Source organism: Drosophila mojavensis, unplaced genomic scaffold (genome assembly GCF_018153725.1).
Source record: "Drosophila mojavensis isolate 15081-1352.22 unplaced genomic scaffold, ASM1815372v1 contig_136, whole genome shotgun sequence".
In the NCBI taxonomy this organism is placed as follows: domain Eukaryota; kingdom Metazoa; phylum Arthropoda; class Insecta; order Diptera; family Drosophilidae; genus Drosophila; species Drosophila mojavensis.
Window position 1 is genome coordinate 11015001 of NW_025318667.1, and position 21564 is coordinate 11036564.

The following is a 21564-nucleotide window of genomic DNA, read 5'->3' on the forward strand; positions in this document are numbered from 1 at the left end:
CAGCAGCAGCTACAACAGCAACAGCAGCTACAGCAGCAGCAGCAGCAGTTGCAGCAACAGCAGCAATTACAACAGCAGCAGCAGTTGCAGCAACAGCAACAATTGCAGCAACAGCAACAGCAAAATCAACAGCAACAACAGCAACCGCAACATCAGCAATTGCAGCAACATGCTGAGGAAAAGGAAGTAAAGAGCGAAATTGCTGTGGGGCATAGCAACAACGTGGATCATGAGCTGATAAAGGCACGCATAGCAACGCCAGCAGCCGCATATGAGAAGCAGCAGCAACTGCAGCATCAACAGCAGCCACAACACCAACAGCAGCACCAGCAGCAGCAGCTGCAAATGCAGCTACAGCAGCAACAGCAGCAGCAACAGCAACAGCAACATCAACAGTTGCAAATGCACTTGCAGCAGCAGCAGCTATTACAACAACAGTTGCAGCAGCAGCAGCAACAACAACAACACCAACAACAGCCACAGCAACAACACCAACAGCAACAGCAGCAGCAGCAGCTATTGCAGCAACAACAGTTGCAGCAGCAACAACAACAGCTACATCAGCAACATCAACAACACCAGCAGCTACATCAGCAACAAATGCTGCCACAGCAACAGCAACCGCCAGCATCCGCATCAGCAGCAACAACAATAACAGCTCTGGCTGAGCCCAAGGCCGCGGAGCAGCGTAAGCGACGTAAGCGCGAGGCGCAGAGACCTCGGCGCAGCAATGCGAATGCCGCTGCTGGCGCTGCAGCCGCGGCTGCTGCTGCTGCGGCGGCGGCCGCTGCTGCCGCCAGTAGCAGCCTGCGGGACATGCCCGGCACGTTGCCAGCCGGCGCTGTGGTGCAGCTGACCAATATGCCGGGCAATGTGCAGCTGGGCGGGCCGATGGCCAGCAGCGGAGGCGGCAGTGGCAGTGGCGCTGGCACGGCTGGAGGAGGAGGAGGAGGTGGTGGTGGTGGTGGCGGCGGCATTGGTGGAAGCGGGGGGCATTTACTTGCGGGCAGCGGCTCCGGCATGAGCTCACCCATGCTGAAGAAGCGCGTGCGCAAGCTGTCCAAGGTGGAGGAGGATCACGATGCATTTACCGAGAAGCTGATGACGCACATCCGGCAGATGCAGCCGCTGCAGGTGCTCGAACCGCTGCTCAATCGCAATTTCCTCATCGGCCACGGCCCCTGCTTCGGCAGCAACGGCAGCCCCAACGGCGGCGGCGGCGGCGGCGGCAAGCTGAAGGCCATATCGCGTGCTCTGCAGCTGCAGCGCCAGCTGGACGATGGCGGCAGCGTCGACTGCGATCAGCTGCTCGGCCGCATTGGTTATTTGAGACACCCGAGCATCAAGTCGTTATACGATAGCGAACGCTTCGGCGGCAGCGGCGACAGCTCGACGGGCAGCAACAGCAACTGCGGCAGTGGCAGTGGCAGTGGCAACAGTCTGAATTGTGGTTCGATGTCGAGCATACAGAACGATTTTTACGATCAGGAGTTCTCGACGCACATTCAGCGGAATCCGCGCGAGCGACTGCAGCGCTTGATGGCCGCCGTGCGCGATTGCAATCTGGAGACGACAGATCTCGTTGAGCAGCAGCAACATCAGCCGCAGCAGCACCAGCACCAGCATCCGACTCCTGCTAATCGCTTGGATGGTCCCGTGGCCTGGTCGCGCATCAGCCGCTATCCGGGCCTGGTGCTGCTCAACACCAACAGCAATCAGCGCTGTGCTCCGGGCCGCATGTCGCCGGTGGCTCTGGCCATGGATGCGACGACGATGCGGACGCCGGTGTCGCCCATTTTGCGCAACTGTGCCGAGGAGTTACGTAAGGCGCAGCAGCTGGAGCTGGGCATGGGCTTGGGCCACAACGGCAGCAACAGCACCGGCACCGCCACCGGCAGCAGCTGCAGCAATAGCATCAACAACAACAACAACTACCAGCAGAAGAACCAAAATGTGATACTCTCGCTGCACAGCTCGGCAACGGACAACATTGCCGGCGTGCTGCGGGACTTGGCCAATCTGTTGCACCTGACGCCCGCCTTAACCTGCAAACTGATCGATGCCTCCGCCGCGGACAAGGCCAAGGAGCCGAGCGAGCCGGAGCCGGGCCAGGGCGCGGGTCAATCTGGGGCCGCTGCCGCTCTCACTAGTCAGGGCAATCTGCGCAAAATACTCACCGGGCAGCGCAAACTGTGCCGCGGCTGCGGCAACATCATTGCCGCCTTTGGGCTGCGTGTGCCGTACCAGAATCTGCCCGAGGAGCAGCCGTCGCCCATGCTGGCAATGCTGCGCTCGCTGCTGCCGCGCAAATCCCCGCCGCCGCCGTACGCCTACTTCTGCAATCGCAGTTGCTATGCGCAGTACAAGTGGCGCGGCAAGGAGGAGCCGGCCGAGGAGGAGGCAACGACAGCGACAGCGACAGCAGCGGGAGCGGGTGCGGGAGCGGGAGCGGGAGCCGGTGCAGCGGCAGGTGCAACGCCGACTTCAGCTGCGCCGTCTGCAGCTAGTGATACGTGCATGAACATGTTGCCCATTGTTAAGGTGGAGCCCGAAGATGTGGATATGGAGCAACAGCAACAGTCGCAGCAGCAGCAGCAGCAGCAGCAGCAACAGCAACAATCACAGCAACAGTCGCAGCAGCAACAGTCGCAGCAGCAGCCACAGAATGAATCGGAGCCAACGCCGCCGCCCGTGAAGCGCAAGTGCATCATCAAGTACTACAGCGCCGACTGCTTCGCAGCCTCGCCAGCCTCTGCTGCCATCAAGCAGGAGAACGAAGCAGCTGCGCCCAATAACACCGTCTGGGAGACAGACTTCAATCCGGACACGCTGGAGGATCTGCGCCAGTGCGTCTTCTGCAATCAGCGCGGCGATGGCAAAGCCGATGGGCCCTCGCGCCTGCTCAACTTCGATGTGGACAAATGGGTGAGTGTGGCGACTGCAATGCAGCAAGCAAGCCGAGCAACTGAATCTAATATCCATGTGTCGTTCCCATACGCAGGTCCATTTGAATTGTGCACTGTGGTCCAATGATGTCTATGAGACCGTCTCGGGCGCATTGATGAACTTTCCGATGGCCCTGCAGTCGGGGCTGAATCAGGCGTGCAGCGCCTGCCATCAGCTGGGCGCCACCATCAAGTGCTTCAAGTCGCGCTGCAGCAATCTCTATCACCTGCCGTGCGCCATCAAGGAGGAGTGCATCTTCTACAAGAACAAGTCGGTGCACTGCAGCGCCCATGCGGCCAACAGTTCGGCGGGCGTCACTGAGAACGAGCTCAGCTCGTTTGTGGTGCATCGCCGGGTGTTTGTCAATCGTGACGAGAACCGTCAGGTGGCCACGGTCATGCACTACTCGGAGCTGAGCAATCTGTTGCGGGTCGGCAACATGACCTTCCTCAATGTGGGCCAGCTGTTGCCGCATCAGCTGGAGGCCTTCCATACGCCCCACTACATTTATCCCATTGGCTACACGGTGGTCAGTATATTCTCAGCTCTTGCAGTTCGCCAGCAGCGAATCTCACCTGTTCCCCTCTCTTGTAAATCCCTTAGAGTCGCTACTATTGGTGCGTGCGCCGGCCGAATCGTCGCTGTCGTTATGTCTGCACCATTGCCGAGGTCGGCTGCCGGCCCGAGTTTCGCATCCAGGTGCACGACGGCAACGACAAGGAGCCGGACAGGGAGTTCCGGGACAGCACACCCTCGGCCGTCTGGCAGCAGATACTGCAGCCCATACAGCGCCTGCGCAAGGAGCACAATTGGCTGCAGCTCTTCCCGCAGCACATTAGCGGCGAGGATCTGTTTGGCCTGACCGAGCCGGCCATTGTGCGCATCCTGGAGAGTTTGCCCGGCATCGAGACGCTCACCGATTATCGCTTCAAGTATGGACGCAATCCGTTGCTGGAGTTCCCGCTGGCCATCAATCCGTCCGGTGCGGCACGCACCGAGCCCAAGCAGCGCCAGCTGCTCGTCTGGCGCAAGCCGCACACCCAACGCACCGCCGGCAGCTGCAGCACCCAGCGCATGGCCAACTCGGCGGCAATAGCGGGCGAGGTGGCGTGCCCCTACAGCAAACAGTTTGTGCACTCCAAGAGTTCGCAGTACAAAAAGATGAAGCAGGAATGGCGCAACAATGTCTACCTGGCACGGTAAGCTACACACCTCTCCGACTATATATAGGTACATATTGTATATATATGACTTACACTTCTCTCGTTTGCATAACAGCTCGAAGATCCAGGGCCTGGGCTTGTATGCGGCACGCGACATCGAGAAGCACACGATGATCATTGAGTATATTGGCGAGGTAATACGCACGGAAGTATCGGAGATACGTGAGAAGCAATACGAGTCAAAGGTGAGCCAACACACACTCTCCCAACCCTCTCTCTCTCCCTTTGGAGTTTTATATTAATATGATGTTCATTTGCCAACAGAATCGTGGTATTTATATGTTCCGCCTGGATGAGGATCGCGTTGTCGATGCCACATTGAGCGGCGGCCTAGCGCGCTATATCAATCACTCCTGCAATCCCAATTGTGTGACCGAGATCGTTGAGGTCGATCGTGATGTGCGCATCATAATATTCGCTAAGCGTAAGATCTATCGAGGCGAAGAGGTGAGTTCCCATATTGGATAATTGAAAATGTTGGCCAGATTCATAAATATTTGATTCATTTTATATTGCTTAGCTCTCGTACGATTACAAATTTGATATTGAGGATGATGCGCATAAAATACCCTGCGCTTGTGGTGCGCCCAATTGTCGAAAGTGGATGAATTAAATAGCAGTAAACGAAGCATAAGCAACAACAACAACAACAGCAACAGCACCTGCACAAGCAACAAAATGGAGTCACCCAGTGAACGCAATTTGATATGATTTGATTTGTTGTTAAGCACACAACCAACACACACACATACACACACACACACACATCGTCAAGAAAATAGTATATTCTGTAAGCAGTATATATGTACATATATTTATTAGACGTATATATATATGTATATATATATATATATATATATATATATATATATGCATGCAAGTACCCGCACATATATTTATATAAACGTATATATATTTATATATATATATATATATGTATATGTGACCATGAATGCGCCTCTCGAGCATATTGTAGCTAATTTGTATCCTATTGCTCATAAGCCAAACGTGTTTTGTAGTATAATTATCTAAACAAAAAAAGAGAGAAAAAAAAGAAACAAACAAAAAACAAAAAGAAAAAAAAAAAAAAAAAAAAAAAAAAACAAAACAAATATAAAAATTTCGCGCATAAAATATTTGTAGTTGCAAATTTTAAGCATGTATTTTATGTTACTTGATGATTCGTATATAATATATCTCTCTATATATGTATATATATATATAAATGTATATATATATATATATATATATATATATATATATATATGTACATTCTCTACCCAAATCCTGTAAACGCCAAGAGCAGACCTGGGTGTGCCTTCGTTCTTTTATTTTTTAAATATTTATATTACAATTTTTTTTTTTTGCTGTTACGAGAGACTGTAAAAAAGGAAGAAAAGAGAAAGAAAATGAAAACAATCTCTTCCCAAATGGTGTAGAATATTTATTTAATGTACATCCAAAACTGAATGTATTTTTTTTTACTTAATTTCTTTTCTATATATCTTAACATAAATTTATCAATTCAAGTGTATCTTTAGTTCTTAAGTAAATGTAAACAATTTAAAACATTTAACAATTTATACATATGTATGTGTTTATATATATATGTATATATATAAAAATATATATGCACATATATACATACCCACAAATATATATATATCTGTATATGTATACATTTATATGTATATATATGCATATATACATGCACATATATACATATACATATATATATATATAAGAAATTTGTTTATTTATATAATATTTACATGAACTTTGTTTTCTTTGTAGTGAAACAATTTAACTAAATTTCAACAATTTACATACTGTATGTACACCGAATTGTCATTAAATATATATGTATATATATGTTTATATATATATATACATATAAAGTATATATGTAAATCGATGTGTATATATATATACTTTTGTTTAAAGTTAAAAACTTTGTTGTCTGTTGATTGTGCTGAATGGGGATTGCTACGTCTTTCTCCTAAGTCGATTTAATAACTTTTCCACTTCTACGGCAAAGGCTAACGTGAGCATTTCGAAATTTTTCAAATACCATGAAATATTGTACATTATATGGATGCGTCTATTTTTATCTAAAAATGATTTATAAAAAACACTCATTTGATCGGCGCTTATTTCATTGGTTCCGCTGAGTTTGTGTAGTTTTATAAAGTCCTCTTTTTCCTGGAATGCAATCAAGAAACATGAATATAAATGAGAGAGAGCCATGGAGCGAGAGAGATAGAAGACAAAGACGTAATGTCTAGACATCTCTCTTATGATATGTCTGTCTCTCTCTTACTCTCTCACTCTCCTTTCGAGAGCTATTATAACAAACCTCATAAAACCGCGAGTTGTGCTTCGTCCAGAAATTCATATTCCATTTTTCCACTTCGATGCGTAGCAAACGTAATTTCTTGGCCAATTCCGTTTCATTCGCATCGTAATGCCGCACATAGGGACGTAAATTGGATATCGGATCTGGCGGGCCAATATAGTCCGTTTTCACCGACTGCGGATCCGGTGGTTGTGTAAGACCAATGCACGCCGAATGCTTTTTAGGCCGTGCCTCTGCTTGGTCAGCTGCATAGCGGCGTGGCCAGTGCTTAATGACAATGGGTATGAATGCTATCAATGGGATCCAAAATAGTTTTAGTTATGCATTACTCACTTTTAAGGAACTTATTAATATCCGAGGTTGTACGGTTCTATTCATTTCTATTTACTAAGTTGTCATGTGTGTGTTTATATATACATATACATACATATAAGTAAATAGTGCCGCGACTAGTGATGAACAAGAATTATCGGAATAATTATGATAACGTTTCGATAGTTCGATTGCTGGCGCTCTCTCTCTCACTCTCTCGCTCACTACGCATGTGTTGATTGAAAAGAAGAGGGGAACTACGTTTTGCCGCTAATGCCAATTGCTAATTTGTTCAAATATAGGAGCATGTTGAATATATTGATTAGTTATTGGTTAAGCTAGTTACAAAGAGGAAAACCCGATAATGGGAAAATGAAATTGAATTTTTCCAATGAGAATTCTGTTACTGTTTCTAAATAGAATTAGCGAAAGTTTGGCAAAGGAGAATACTATACTTACAGCTTTGCATCTTACTGTATATGTTCCACATCTACATATTCAATATATAATATTTAGATATATATCCTTTTTTATTCTACTATAAATTCGTTTAAATTTGGAAGCTTTTAAGCCTAGCCAAATTTGGCGTAAGAAAAGCTTAAAAGCTGGCATCTGTGCCTCACAGCATCCAGCATTTTGTCAGGCACACGACGATATATCGTAAGCAAACCTATCGATACCAGCGATGACAATAACAATAATCAGCTGAAGCAGCTCTTGTGCCACGCAAAATTATAAATTAGTTATTTTTTAATCTAAGGAATATAGAATCAAGTTAAATATAGGACATTGAGCCAGAGAGCGTTGATCAACAGGACGCAGACAGCAGGCAGCATGTCGTGGCTAAACAACAGCCTCGTCACCATCAAAGGACAACTGACGCACTTGGCCCAGGAGGTGTTGGCCGACACAGCCGGACCCGGCGACGATGAATACCGCGGACCTGACCAAAACACTAAGACGGCCGTCGAGCTGCTGGCCGAGACACAGGAGCTGAAAGAGCAGCTAGAAAAATCATGCGAAGACAAGGACCGTGAGGTGAGTGTCCGGGGCAATCTACATAGCTCCTTTGGCCATACGGATTGCTGCTGTGAGAGTCGCAGCAATCTAATGCAATTGCCGCATGCATGGCCGAGAGCATTTGCTGCTGTAGCTATTGCGGCTGCTGCTGCTGCTGCTACTGTTGTTCCTCCATTGAAGCTGCAGAAGCTGCACTTGTGGGACTTCCTGCAGACGGCTCCTGCGCACTCCGGCCAACACACAATTGCCTGGGCTGTGCGCCCCTCGACATATACACACAACATTTAACATTTTGCCACTTGCCTCAACAGATTGCCACACTACGCAAGCAGCTTGCAACACTGAAGACCAGCCAGAAAATTAGCGAAGCTGGCGCTGGCGGTGACGTTGATGGCGCCACAAGAAAATCGCTGGTGAGTCAAGTGAATTTCTGCAAAACAGTTTGATTAGCACGTAGAGCTTATAGAGTATAACAGTAGGCGTGGCAGGCGGTTACGTGAATCGACAGCCAACTGCAGCTGCTGTGTGCAACGTTTCCGGTGTGTAACGAACCCATAGCCTCTTCATGGACCATGCCAAACCATATGTTAGGCATATGTATATACATATATAAAATGCCTAGTTATATACTTATATGCCTATAGAGTTGGGAGTATTGCGCTCCATATCGGTTGGCTGTTTGCTTGGGCTGTTTGCATGCGACGATAAGCAAACGGAGCAGAGTCAGAGCCAAAGCCATCGGCTTCGCCGTCGGCTGCACGTAAATATGTCTCTCTTGCTCATATCCCTAAATTAATATTTAAATTGTGATAAGCACGGGCAGCAGCACCAGCGGCAGCAGCGGCAGCAGCAGCCACTAAGGAGCGGCACCAGCAATGGCAACAGCCTGGCTGCCTTCGTTTGGCTTATCTGCTGTGAGGCGGCGTCCCCTGCTCCTGGCCTCCTGGCAACGTGGCCTTATCAGCGTTTACCTGCTGCCACATTATGTTGCGCACGCCGATAAGCAGCCGGCAAGATTGCCATATCTGCCCGCTCGCACGTTTGCTCCTGCCCCAAGGTTCGCCTTTCCATGGAAAAAGTGGAATAGTTTTGGAAATTTCTATTTGATTTCCCATTATGCTTCACTCCACTATATGCCATATCTATACAAATATATTTATATATATGTTTCTATATACATATGGCTATATAGGGTATATATCATCTGTCCGCCTTGTTTGTTTAATTTACCGAATTACTTTTGATTAGGTCGCCTATCAAACCCTGCCCGCATATAATGCCAAAACCCAACAAAACCCTTTCGCCCCCTCTGCCCAGAGCGACCTGCGACCTAACTGATACGCTCTCCGAATGGTGTTTGGGGTTGTGGCTTAGGTTTTACCTTCCTAATTTTTACTCTTTTTTTATTTTGTTCCCTAATGCCCAGCGCTTAGCCAATCGCGCTTGTGCACAACTGTACCAAAATGGTCTGATTCGTTAAGGGATTAGTATTTAAATATATTTAGTATAAATTTCATATACACATTAAAAATGTATTTTCATATATTAGAAATATTTAAGATATATTTCATATATATTCAAGAAATATTTTATGTATATTTTATAGATATTGAAGCTATATTTTTGGTTTATGTTTAGTAAATCCTTTTTATATTTAAGAAATATTGTGGAACACTTTTTATATCCATTACCTATTTAAACTTTATTTTATTTCGATATGCATTTACGTTGCTCTATCAAGCATGAATTAACAATGGATTAGCCTATATATTTATTATATATAATATATTTGATTATGCTCCAGTGAAGCTAGAGTAATTTTATAAATATTTTTTCAATTGTTATTTACTTGGCATAGGGAAAGTAGTAAAAACTAAATCAGAAAATTTATTGAAAATGCTATAGCCGATCTCTAACGACCATATAATATTATCTGAGTCACCTATGGCACGCCCCACGAAGGAACCTGCTCTAGCTTAACTATTCAATTCTCGATCTAGAACTTCAAAACTTTGATAGATTTACTATTTGCCACGCCTTTGCCACACACCAATGGGAGTAGATATATCTTCTATATATTTTTGAGCCTGGTTTGTCTAGCTTCTTAGCACCTTCGCTTCTGATATACTACATATAGTATTAGCCCTAGTTGTCTTAAGATGAGTATGCCAAAGATGTCTTTCAAATTTCAAGTTTCTAGCTTCTATAGCTTCTATAGTCGGCTATCAAGACAGAAATTACGAAAAATCAAGACAGAAATTACGAAAAATCTATATATTCCATCAAATTTGAGAATAAGTATAAAATACAATTTTTAATTTTTTTAAGATATACGAATATTTTTTAGGTTAGACGAAATGCGAATTATGCGACGTTAGTTATTTTTATTCTTTTCCAAAACAAATTTAGAGTAAAGTATTACGAAATTTCTATAAAATAGAACGAAATACATATGTATATCGTATATCCAATACTTAAGCTATACTTTTAAGTATATTGTAAAAATACTGCTTTTAGATATAGATAGATATCATATGATATATGTATTAAATATTGGGAATCATATCCAGATGCCGTTTAGCTTATTATAAATTAATTGGAAATGGAAGAAGAAGCGAAAACGTTCCAGATGGCGGGGGTTAGTTCGGGTCCCTCGTCGTCATCTTTGCTGTCGCTAGATGTGTTATCAGAGTCTGATTTGCCGTTTATCTATCGATTGGATCGATGGCAGACGCCATATTGTTTTGCATAAATGCGCCAGGCTGGTTGGGTGAGATAGATAACGCATCGCCTGGTTTTGGCTCTCTGCAATGCGACCCCATTAACCGTTTGGCCATGTGGCTACAAATAGTATATAGTTGGTCCCGTTATCTTATCCGCCATGAACTGGCCAGGATTCGGTGGCAACTGTACGAGGGTGTTTGGGCAGAGGGAGTGATAGATGGGGTAGGGCAACGGATTGGGTTGGGGGTTGCTCAGTATCTCTGCTGTATGATGGGGGTTGGAGATGCAGAGGGGCGACCAGGCCCGGTCAGGCACCTATAAAAGGCGACCCACCTGCTCATTGCGCATTCATTTCGGTTACGTGCGATCGTTGCTCGGTTTCAACTATCAACACCGTTCGCCTCGACACCCGCATAAAGTGTTAATTTTCTTTATTTTCCTTTTTTTTCTTTTTTTTTTTTAACTTAACTTAACATATTTTGGTATTTTGTTTGTCTCGTCTTTGGTGCGCTATTGTCGCTGGCCTCAAAAGACATAAACGCAATTTGCATTTTGAAAATCGTGTGAAATTTTTCAAAAAAAAAAAAAAAAAAAAAAAAAACCAGGCCAACGACAGCAAAAAATAACTATTTAGTTTTTAACAAGTTTTTTGTTTCTTTTCGGTTTATTTGTTGTTTGTTTTCTTTATCTTTATCGTGCCGGAAGTTCGACTGCAGTTTTCATTTGAGGTGAGTTAAAAAAAAAAAAAAAAAACAGAAAAAATATGGGGGAAAAATATAATTTATTTGCAATGCGGCGTACTCTGTTTTCAAGCAGAAAAACTGATTGCTCTATGGTCGAGCCGTATGTGGGGCTCAGTTGGGGATCTCTGATGTCTAGCTCGGTCAAGATCACGTACTATCGATTTCTAATGGGACCCGATCAGAAGAGTGATGTCTATATAGAGGAGAAAGAGTCTGTACAGAAGATATGCCTCTATTGGTGATATTTGAGATGTCTCTGCAGAGGATAGATTTCTCTATAGGTGATGTTTCAGATGTCTCTACAGAGGAGAGATGTCTCTATAAGTGATATCTGAGATGTCTATTGTGTTTTTTCATAATATAGCTGACATATAGTCATATAGTCAATACATATATAGTAATCATGGCAAAAATGGGCTGATAGTTGACCGAAAGTGGCCAGAGATGTTATTATAGAAGAACAAGAAGAAAAACGGTAACTTACATCCCTTGCAATAAAGACATATTAATATGGATCAAGTAGATGTACGTTATATATATATATGTAATCAAGGTATATATATATAGTGTATATAAATATAAATACACTATATTTTCCATATTAGCTAATCGAGTAAAGCTCTAACTTTTAAAACTCAAAACTTAGGATCTGCAAATTGAAAATATGTCGATTAGGGCCAACAGTAAATCTTTTTCATTAATTTACTAAAAGTGATATATATCTATTTATATAGATATATATTAGAAAGTTATAGCGAGCTTTACTACCATATGGGACAATTATGATAACGCAAATCGTCTCTCCCTGTACGAGTATTATTCACTCAGTTAGGACTGGCTAGAACAAAACTATTCCAATTAACAGAATTTTAGTCAGTCTCTAGTCAGTCTTTCTCAAAGAGTTTTGAAGCAGCATTAGATATATTTGGGAAATATTTGGAATTCATAAATTGAAACAAAAATTTGGTGTTCCATGCGTCAGTGTCAGCGTCTGCGCCAGAGCGAAATTAGTTTAATTGTTCAATTTAAACGCCATGATTAAAGTCGGCTGGCAGAATCTGTGCTGGGCCTCGACACGAGCGGCGAGCACGCACCTGGCGTTGATAATGGGCGCTGTGGGGCAGTAATCCAGGTGAGGGGGCGTTGCCCAAGGGCGGGCGCAGGTCATGTCATCATCATCACCATCACTATCATCATCATCATCATCATCATCATCATCATCATCAACGTCAGCAAATTGAGAGCTGGTTGACATGTGGGCGGGTAATGAAGCGCGCATCGCAAGAGTCCACAGTTTCGATGCCACGCGGTGTGGTAGGGGTAGCTTGTGGTGGGGCGGGGGTATTCGAGGTATTCGTAGCATATTGGCTGACTGGCTGGTTAGCTGGCATGCACTGGAACCGGAAGCACGCCATGTTGGCAGCGTCGCGTTCCAACAACAAATATAAACTATTTGGCATTAGTAACTAATGTTACATGCTAGCTACAATATTTTTGTGTATATATATATATCTATTTATCTACATTGAGCTGTATGTGTGTGTGAGTGGGGGGGGTTGGGGCTAAGGCTGATTTAGCTGAGGTGGCTGTTGGGTGGTATTTTATATTGCTATCAGGTTAGATCATCAAAAACTTGGCTCTCAAGCGACGCGAATCAATTCAAAACTGCGACACTCTCTCTGTCTCCCCTCCCCCCCCTCTCTCTCTCTCTCTCTCTCTCTCTCTCTCTCTCGCCCTCTCTCACTCTCCCTCCGTATGTATTTCGCTCATTTTGTGGCCACGTCAGCTTCAGCAGCCCCGGCGCGTTCCATTTCATCATTTATGATTTGTTACGCTCGGTCAAACTGTGTCAAACAGGGACCGCAAATAAGAGTTATGAATTTTACAGAATTGAGCCACAAAAAAACGTAGATCATATATGTAGGTCTGTATAGAGATATTTTAATTCAATTTTAATTTTCTTATTTATTTTTAATTTTTAAATTTTCTAATAAAAATTGAAAATAAAAGTTATGATTCGAGTGTTACATAAAAATTGATGCCTAATAATTATTTTTTATTTTTATCAAATAAAATAATTTTAATAATTAAAAATATTTATTTTTAACTAAAAAAATAATTCTAATTTTTTGTAAAATTTTTTTCCATAAGAGTTCTAATATTGTTACGGTGCCTGCTGTCAAAAGGCTTTCAGCTGCAATAGTTTCTCTGCTTCTTCTGCAGCTGCTGCTGCTGCTGCGGCGCTGCCTGCTGCCTCTTCATAATTAGTGCAGCCAGCGGGGGGAGTGGAAGGCGTTGGGCTGCCATTAGCTCTGCCTGTTAGCCATGGCTCAATTGTCGCAACCTTGTCGAATATGCGTGTCAATCGCTGAACATCGCATTTCGCATTTGCACTTTTCCATATATTTTTTCTATTCTATACTATATACATATATACTATATACATATTTCAAGTATATTTTTATGTACACCTGCAAAACTGCATGTAAGCAATGAAGAACTCTTCTAACATTTACAAGAAACTTGCAAATAGTTTTCTATATCTTAAAGCTTGTTTGAAAATCATGATAATATGGCTAACATAGTTAAGTTGCTTTTCCTAAACCTTCTGTTAAACCGTCTTTTAAATTGTCTTGTTGATTTATCTGATTTAGCTTTGCATATACCACTTGCCACTCCCCATACATGCATAGATCATTCGCTCAGTTTGTCAATATGTTATGCTTGCCCAATGCCAGTCGATCATCTGCTGCTGATACACCCACTGTGCCAGCTGCCATTCAGAGCCTAACCAAGTACCCAAATGGTCAAGCAGCGAGCGACCAATGAAAACAAAATTGCATTTATGAAATTATCTAAAAAAAAAAAAAAAAAAAAAAAACAAAAAAAAAATTATATACATATATGTGTATATGCATATGTATGTATATATGTATAGACCCCTTCTTTAACTATTGAAAATGACACTATGGATGTATGTGAAATTGTTGTATTTTTATTATTATTATTTTAAATTTGTTCTATTATTTTCTATTATTTTTATTCTATTTGGTTTTTCGAGTTTGTCTTTTTTGACCTGAGTCCAATGGGAGGCAAAACGTTGCATGTCGCTAAGTGCAGTTGTTACTCTGTTTGTTGTAGTAGTAGTAGTAGTAGTTGTTGTTGTTGTTGTTGGCGCAGAGAACTGCAATTATTATTGTACATTTTGATAGTTGACATTGTTCATTGTTATTACTGTTGTTGTTGTTGTTGCTGTTGCTGTGGCTGTTGTAAGTTTCTATAAACAATCAACGAAGCGAACGGCAATTTTCACTAACTGCCCAAGTGAGTGGCTAACAATGCCATTGCACACTGTCCCAATCCGACTCCAAATCAATTTGGTGGAGGGGGGGCCTGTGAACATACACACACACAGACAGAGAGGAAGAGAGCAAGAGAGCGAGAGAGAGAGATAGAGACACCCGCACATTATGTGCGTATGTATTTGTATGTGTGTGTTGTCATAATTCACACACAGATGGCGCTGCTGCTGCGAGCTGCGATAGCTACAACCCACTTCCGTTATCAAATTGTCTGCCACGTTGCATTGCGTGTATGTAACGAGAGTTGAATCGAGGCCTAAACGACGTTTTAAGCCAGAGCCAACAGTAGTCCGTCCCTCTCTGCCAGCTGCTCCAGCCCCCCCCCTCGCCAACTGCACATATGCGCGCTGCAGCTGCAATAGCTGCCCGCTTCAACTTGGCCTGCAAATTCAAATTTTTCTCAAGTTGTGTCGTTTGTTTAGAATTCAACCTTCACTCTAATTATATGGGTGCACTTAAATTTATGTTTCTCAATCTGTATGTATGTATGTATGTCTATGCTTGCTGTTGCCACATGTGTACAGCTATAGCTATAGCTGTAGCTTTCGGCCATCTGGCAATATGTCAATCAGAAATTAATTACCTCAACTTATTAGCAAAGTATCTATAACTTCTTGTCAACTGTTGCGGACAAGGACAATTGCTAGTGGAAGGTGTGGCAGGTATTATGCTATGTATATAAATATATATGTTTATATATATTCTTGATCAGCATAAACAGTTGAGACAAGCTGAGACTTAGCTTAGTCTCTTTCATCTGCCTATCGATATGTCTACCTTTTGGAACTGGAGAATTTCACGCTAGTAAAAGATACCATATACTATAATACTATAATACTATACCTATAAAGATATATATTTTTCATCAGCGTCAATTATGGAGTCATAATTTCGCCAGGCAAAACAGGGCGTAGATCATTCACACATAATGTATATATGTGTATAAGGAATCTTGATCTGCATAAGCCTTTGAGTCAATCTAGCCTTGCTCATCTATCTATAAAGCTATGATCCTCTAAATTCAACATAGTTTCTCTCTTAGCGTACAAAACTTAAGTTGATGTCTGCAATCGATACTGTCGATATTTTTCGCCATAAATCGATAGGAATATTTAACAAATTGGGTGTATGTACACTTGGAATACTCTACTTATCGAGCTGATGCATTCAAAAAGTCAACACTACATATTACAGGGTATTTTCTAGTCAAACACATCTAACTATAGCTCTATTACTTATTATTCTAAAAGTCTTTATGTAATACCCTGTTATGCGCTATAGATAAACTCTCTCTCTATATATAGTTGACATTTTAGCTTTGCATAGCGGTTAAAGCGGTCTGTCCTCTAGCTCCATAGGCTAAACTAAGGGTATATTTCAGTTGAGCTACTTAGGCTTTAAGTCATATACTTTTTTCCAATCATCATCAATTATCGAAAGTGGGCCGTCAAAGTGGGCGTGTCTTGCCTGCCGCCCAAAGAAATTAATTATAGAAGGAAAAAAAAACGAGTAGCGACTGTCATTGAACACCGCCTGTCAACAGATCATTTTACTGGCACTTAACTTGGCTTTTACAGCGTTTCCCAAAACGTTATCAATGTGTAGCTATATAGACATATAGACTTATAGGTAGATATGAATACTTAGCTACCCTACTTGCTTAGAGTTTTTTTTTATATAGTATCTTTTGCAAGAGGAGTATGTTTTATCCATCTTAAATTAGCTGAAAGTATATTGTCTGGTTGGTGCTAATTTATTTGGAATAGAAAAAATAAAAATAATATAGATATATAACAAAAAAAAATCTAATAATTATTAAAAAAAAAAAAAAATTAACAAAAAAAATATTAAAATTTTAAAGAATTATAAAAAAAATATTACAAAAGTAAAAAAAAAAAATTTTTACAAACAAGAAAAAACAATTGTATAAAATTAGAAAAAAGTATACAAAATAGTTAGCCCTACCAATAATATAAGTAATTATAAAAAAAAAATGATAAAAAATAACAGCTAAATATAAATATAGAAAATAATATTTTATATTAGAAAATCATAGATTAAAGAATGAAAATATTAAAATTATAAAAATAAATAAAAATTGAACAACAAACATGATATGAAGTTGTAAAAAATTAGAAAACGTTAAAAAAATAGTAAACCTTATAGATAATATAAATAATTAAAAAAAAAAAAAAAAAAAAGATGAAAATATTAAGAGCTAATAATAAATAATATTTTGTATTAGAAAATAATATTTTGTAGAAAGAACATAATATTAAACCTTTCTAGTTTAATTATAAAGATGCTTTTAAAGAATTGCTTTGCTTTTCAACTTTTCGCTTTCATGCAAACAATTTGCCTTTGATTTCGCTGACCCACTGACCCCTTGAACTTGATGTATGGGCTTTTGTAAAGTTAGAACCGCTGCACCGCTGCACCACTGCACCGCTGCACCGCTGCACCGCTGCACCACCAGATGCGGTGGCTAATTGGAAAAATAGTAAGAGATGCGTTTAGCATTTCGTTGTTAAGAGTTGGGAGACGATGACGTCGTCGACGCGTCGTCGCTTTGCACAATTTGTTTAGTTATTTTATGGGCTGTGGGTTATTTGGGCGTTCTAGTTTCTCAGATTTTCGATTTTAACAGCTGCAACAACAACAATAGCAACCACAGTCACAACAACAACAGCAACAAAACATATTTTCATTTGTGTTGCGTTTTTTTTTTTTGTTTTTTGTGTGTTTTCTTTTCTTTTTTGCCTTGTTTATGCAACTGCGCGACTGGCCAATAAAAACCTTAACGCAATGTTCAAACACACACACACAGGGACAGACGCACACACACACATATACGTACACAGCCTCACTTGGAGCCTCTGTGCCCCTGTTGTGGCTGTGCTTGAACTGAGAAAAGCGCGTACCTGGGTTTTCCAGTGCAAAAAGTCTGGGCTATAAATATGGGCTCTTAAATTTCGTCATTTATGGCCCGACTGGCCCGCTAACGAAAAATATTTTCATAATTTAATGCTTATTAGCATTTGGCTTTGGTGAGAAGCAGCTAACGCAGCGGCGGCAAGGCGGCTGCAAGGGGTGGCTGCCCCTACCGCGAGGGGGCGGGAGGAGGAGCAGGCGGCGGGCGAGGGCGGGTTCGCGTCATTTGGAGTGAGAGCAACTGCTAGAGAGTTTGAAGACCGACGGAAATGTGAGAGCAAGCTGACTTACCTAGCAGATATCCACCCATATCTGTATTTTATTTTATAATTTATTTGTATATATTTAGTATATATTATATATATTTTATTTATATATGAAAAAACTCACTGCTCGACTAGTAAGTATATAAGATATGATTAGTAGCACTCATTGCCTAATTGCTTCACAAAAGAAACATATTTAAATAAATTAGCTCGACTAATAGATACCTCGCCATCAGTGCTGATATTCTCAAATTATTAAAATTAATGTTTAATTAAAAGTAAATGATATCTATGTAATTTAGAATTCGTAGGAGGAATACCATTTTGTAAAGCATTTTTCAAGTACTTGGTTTTCCTTATTTTCTTTCAAAATGACCGCCTAATACCCTGTTGCATGACTGTTCCGATGTGGTTTATAAGTTCTTAGCTAAAAAAAAAAAACTAATTTGAAATTTTTCCATCACTTTGCATGAGTCGGAGCTGCTCTGCTCCGTGTTTAACAGGCGCATTCGCCTATTGCCATTTCATTCTCAATTAGAGATGAATGATAAAACGAGAGCACAAAAACATGAATAACTGGAATATCTGGAGATGATGTGCATTAGATTCTTATTGAAGCGGACTCGAAAGGAAGGCAGCTATATAGGAAATAGCTACTTTAACTGTTATACTAGCATATAATTAACATTTATAGCCCTAGCTGTTAGCTTACAATAAACTGTTATACTGGAATATCTCCAACTGTTAGCTTTTATACTAGCAACAAATTGTTATATTAGTATAAAAGTGAACTAGCAATAATCTTTAATGTATATACCAAAAAGTGTTATACCATAAGTAAACTAGACCAGCAGGAAATACTTTGATTACCATATAGCAAACTATTATACTTTGAGCAAACTGTTATACCAGCAGTGTTCACACATTCAATGTGTTTTTAGTGTTGTATATATTGAAGGTTTACTGTACGTGATATTGCTGTGTATATATCGTGTTCCGTTTACGTATGCTTCGGCAGAGATCTCTGTCTCAGTCTCGATCTCTGTCTCTGTCAGTCTCTGTCTAGGGGCATCTAATGGGAGCTGGGTCAACTGTTGTCGGGCGGCGGAATTGAAGCGCGTTATTTGAATTTGATTTCTTGCCTGAATTTTAACAGCAATGTGTTAAATGGATGCCAATACAAAGCGGTTCGATGGTTGTATGAGTTGTTGCTGCTGCTCCGTGACGTGACACCAGGTAACAACGTACGTACCAAGTGCTATATACAAACACACACACACACACACGCAAGACCTATGTATATGTCCCTATGTATATGTATATGTTTATGTATATATGTATATGCAGCTATGCATGGCCATATCTCTTGTATATCTATAGCTCAGGCTATAGCTGTAGCTGTATCTGTGGCTGTGGTTGTGGCTTTGCTCTAGATAAACTTTAAACATTTACCTTGCCCAGAAGAGCAAGATAAAGAGCAACACAACTGCGACAACAACAGCAGCACGTCATTGATCATTATGCATCCGCATCCGTGTGTCCGGGGTCTGTACATAGTTTTTATTTTTTTTCTTTTTCTTTAATATACCCTGAACCCATTGAAAATGGGAAATCGGGGTATAATGCTTATGTGAAAATGTATGTGATAGGCAGGAGGCGTGGCAGACCTCTTAAAGAGTTCATATGCTAGGTTGGCATTACGATCTGAATTGATATATCCATGTTCCGTCTTCGATCTTTTTATCCGTTTGTAAGCACACAGAGACCTCGTAGACCACAAAAGCTAGAGTCTTGCAATTCCAGATATATACTCGTGTATACCACTCGCAATACCAGCCTATCCTTTTTTTTCGATATCTCTCATTATCTCTCATTTCTTTTCATCTATTCTTTTTCTTCATTATTGCTTTTCTGCTGCGTTTTTCGTTGATAAATCGATAATATGAGTGCAGACTATTAGTTTGTTTTGCGTACGGTTAGTGTTACAGGTCTAACATTTACTTCGTATCGCACACAGAGATCTTGTATTTTTTAGATTATGGATAACACGTTTCCTTTCCCCAGATTTAAAGAGATATACTTAAATTAGTATTAGAGACGCGACTAAACACACATATCTGAGTGTTATTATCGCGTTCAATAAGTCCATCTACAGGAAACGTTATTCATGAATTAATTGTTCCACATAGTAAAACTCAGACTGCAGTCGAAGCGCAGTCTCTGCGTCAACTACGTAGTTGGCAGAGCGTGTGCACATGCGTGTGTGTGTGTGTCTGAATGTATGTGTGTATTAAGAAATCGGAAAATGATTGGCATACCAGCTCTTTACAGGATTGAGGGTATCTTCTAGTCGCACTGTCCCGACTAGAGTAATCTTACTTGTTTTTGTTTTTTCGACTATCCATATCTAATATGTACGCACTCTCTCGCTCTGCCTCTCTCTGCCTCTCTCTGCCTCTCTCTCTCTCCCTCCCTCTCTCTGTTGTTGGGTTTCTTTAACTTATGCGACGATGCTCGTTTTCCACATATTGATCGAACGTGTGCAAATAAAATACAATTTAAATATTTATTATCTTTGCAGTTCGTTAGCATCTTGTATCTGTTTAAATACGACTTGGCCTCAATTTTGGAGCTATTCATACATGTTATATACATATATACATGTAGATATATATGAATGTATGTGTGTGTGTGTGTGTGTGTGTGTATAGCGAGATACACGGCTTCTACTATAACTACAATTCCTGGAGCTAAACAAATACCAATAAGATGAAAATTTATACAATTGGGTCGACAATTGGCGCCGTCAAGACGGACTTTTCTTTCAGTTTGTTTTTGAGGTGATTCGACTGGGGGAGGATATAAAGTAGAGTCACAGTTTCTACATATATATGGCAACAATTCGATTTGCATTTGTTACAGAACGAAACGCGTTAGAAAAATGTTGTTGCTGCTGTTGCTATTGCTGCTGCTGCTGTTGCTGATAAAAGAAATGCCCTCCCAAAACTAATTAGCGCCTGCAACGTGTGCTGAGTTTTGCCTTGGTGTGCGGGTCGCTCCCTCTCCGGCAATGGTTTGACTTTTCGGAAACGGCAAATGTGGCCTATGTGTTGCTGCTGCTGCTGCTGTTGCTGTTGCTGTTGCTGATATCGTGCCAGCCAGACGGCGGTGCGACAGAGCGCGAGCAATTCTATGTATGCGTGTGTGTTGGAAAGAGAGGCAAAGCGACACAACAGGTACATACACTTCACGGTTTGCTTGTATTTTTATCTACTAATTAAACAGACGCTCGATCGCAGTAACAAAAAAAAAAAAAAAACAAAAAAAAGAACAGAAACAGCTACATTAACAGCCCCGTTTAAAAGTCAACGACGTGGCCATATTATGACTGCCTTATATATGCACACACACACACACACACACACATGTATACACATATGTATTATATATGTGCATACATGTATGTTTACGGTATCTATGCAAATTTCAAGTCGTGGCGCTAGAACTCGAACATGCCAAAAACAATTGCCATCATTTTTGCTGACGCCTGCAGCGAGCAGCCAAGCAACCGCTGAGCACCACATCCATCCATTACAAATGTGCCAAGAGATACAAAAATATGTCATTCTATATATACATATAGATATGTACAATATATATATATATATATATCTGTCCACA

At 41.4% G+C, this 21564-nt stretch overlaps 3 protein-coding genes across 3 annotated transcripts in view; 2 read left to right on the plus strand and 1 right to left on the minus strand.

The window, feature by feature from the left end:
- The window catches only part of LOC6585198 (histone-lysine N-methyltransferase trr), a 9071-nt gene extending 4115 nt beyond the window's left edge, over positions 1–4956 (plus strand). Inside the window, exons 3-8 of the mRNA XM_044008091.1 lie at positions 1–2925; positions 3002–3475; positions 3550–4145; positions 4225–4354; positions 4434–4616; positions 4690–4956. The exon at positions 1–2925 is cut by the window's left edge and continues 642 nt beyond it. Coding sequence (XP_043864026.1) covers positions 1–2925; positions 3002–3475; positions 3550–4145; positions 4225–4354; positions 4434–4616; positions 4690–4782 — 4401 coding nt within the window. The 3' untranslated portion in view covers positions 4783–4956. The remainder of the gene's footprint in view (positions 2926–3001; positions 3476–3549; positions 4146–4224; positions 4355–4433; positions 4617–4689) is intronic.
- Positions 4957–5906: 950 nt separating this feature from the next.
- Positions 5907–6990, minus strand: LOC6585199 (COA8 family protein CG14806, mitochondrial). The gene is made up of 3 exons (XM_002010799.4): positions 6859–6990; positions 6526–6792; positions 5907–6371 (listed from the first exon to the last, which is right to left on the minus strand). The coding sequence occupies exons 1-3, from the start codon at positions 6901–6903 to the stop codon at positions 6156–6158; spliced, it is 528 nt and encodes a 175-aa protein (XP_002010835.2). The 5' UTR covers positions 6904–6990; the 3' UTR covers positions 5907–6155.
- Positions 6991–7523: 533 nt separating this feature from the next.
- LOC6585200 (myosin-10) overlaps positions 7524–21564 on the plus strand; it is a 30659-nt gene continuing 16618 nt past the window's right edge. Inside the window, exons 1-2 of the mRNA XM_002010800.4 lie at positions 7524–7875; positions 8169–8270. Coding sequence (XP_002010836.1) covers positions 7672–7875; positions 8169–8270 — 306 coding nt within the window. The 5' untranslated portion in view covers positions 7524–7671. The remainder of the gene's footprint in view (positions 7876–8168; positions 8271–21564) is intronic.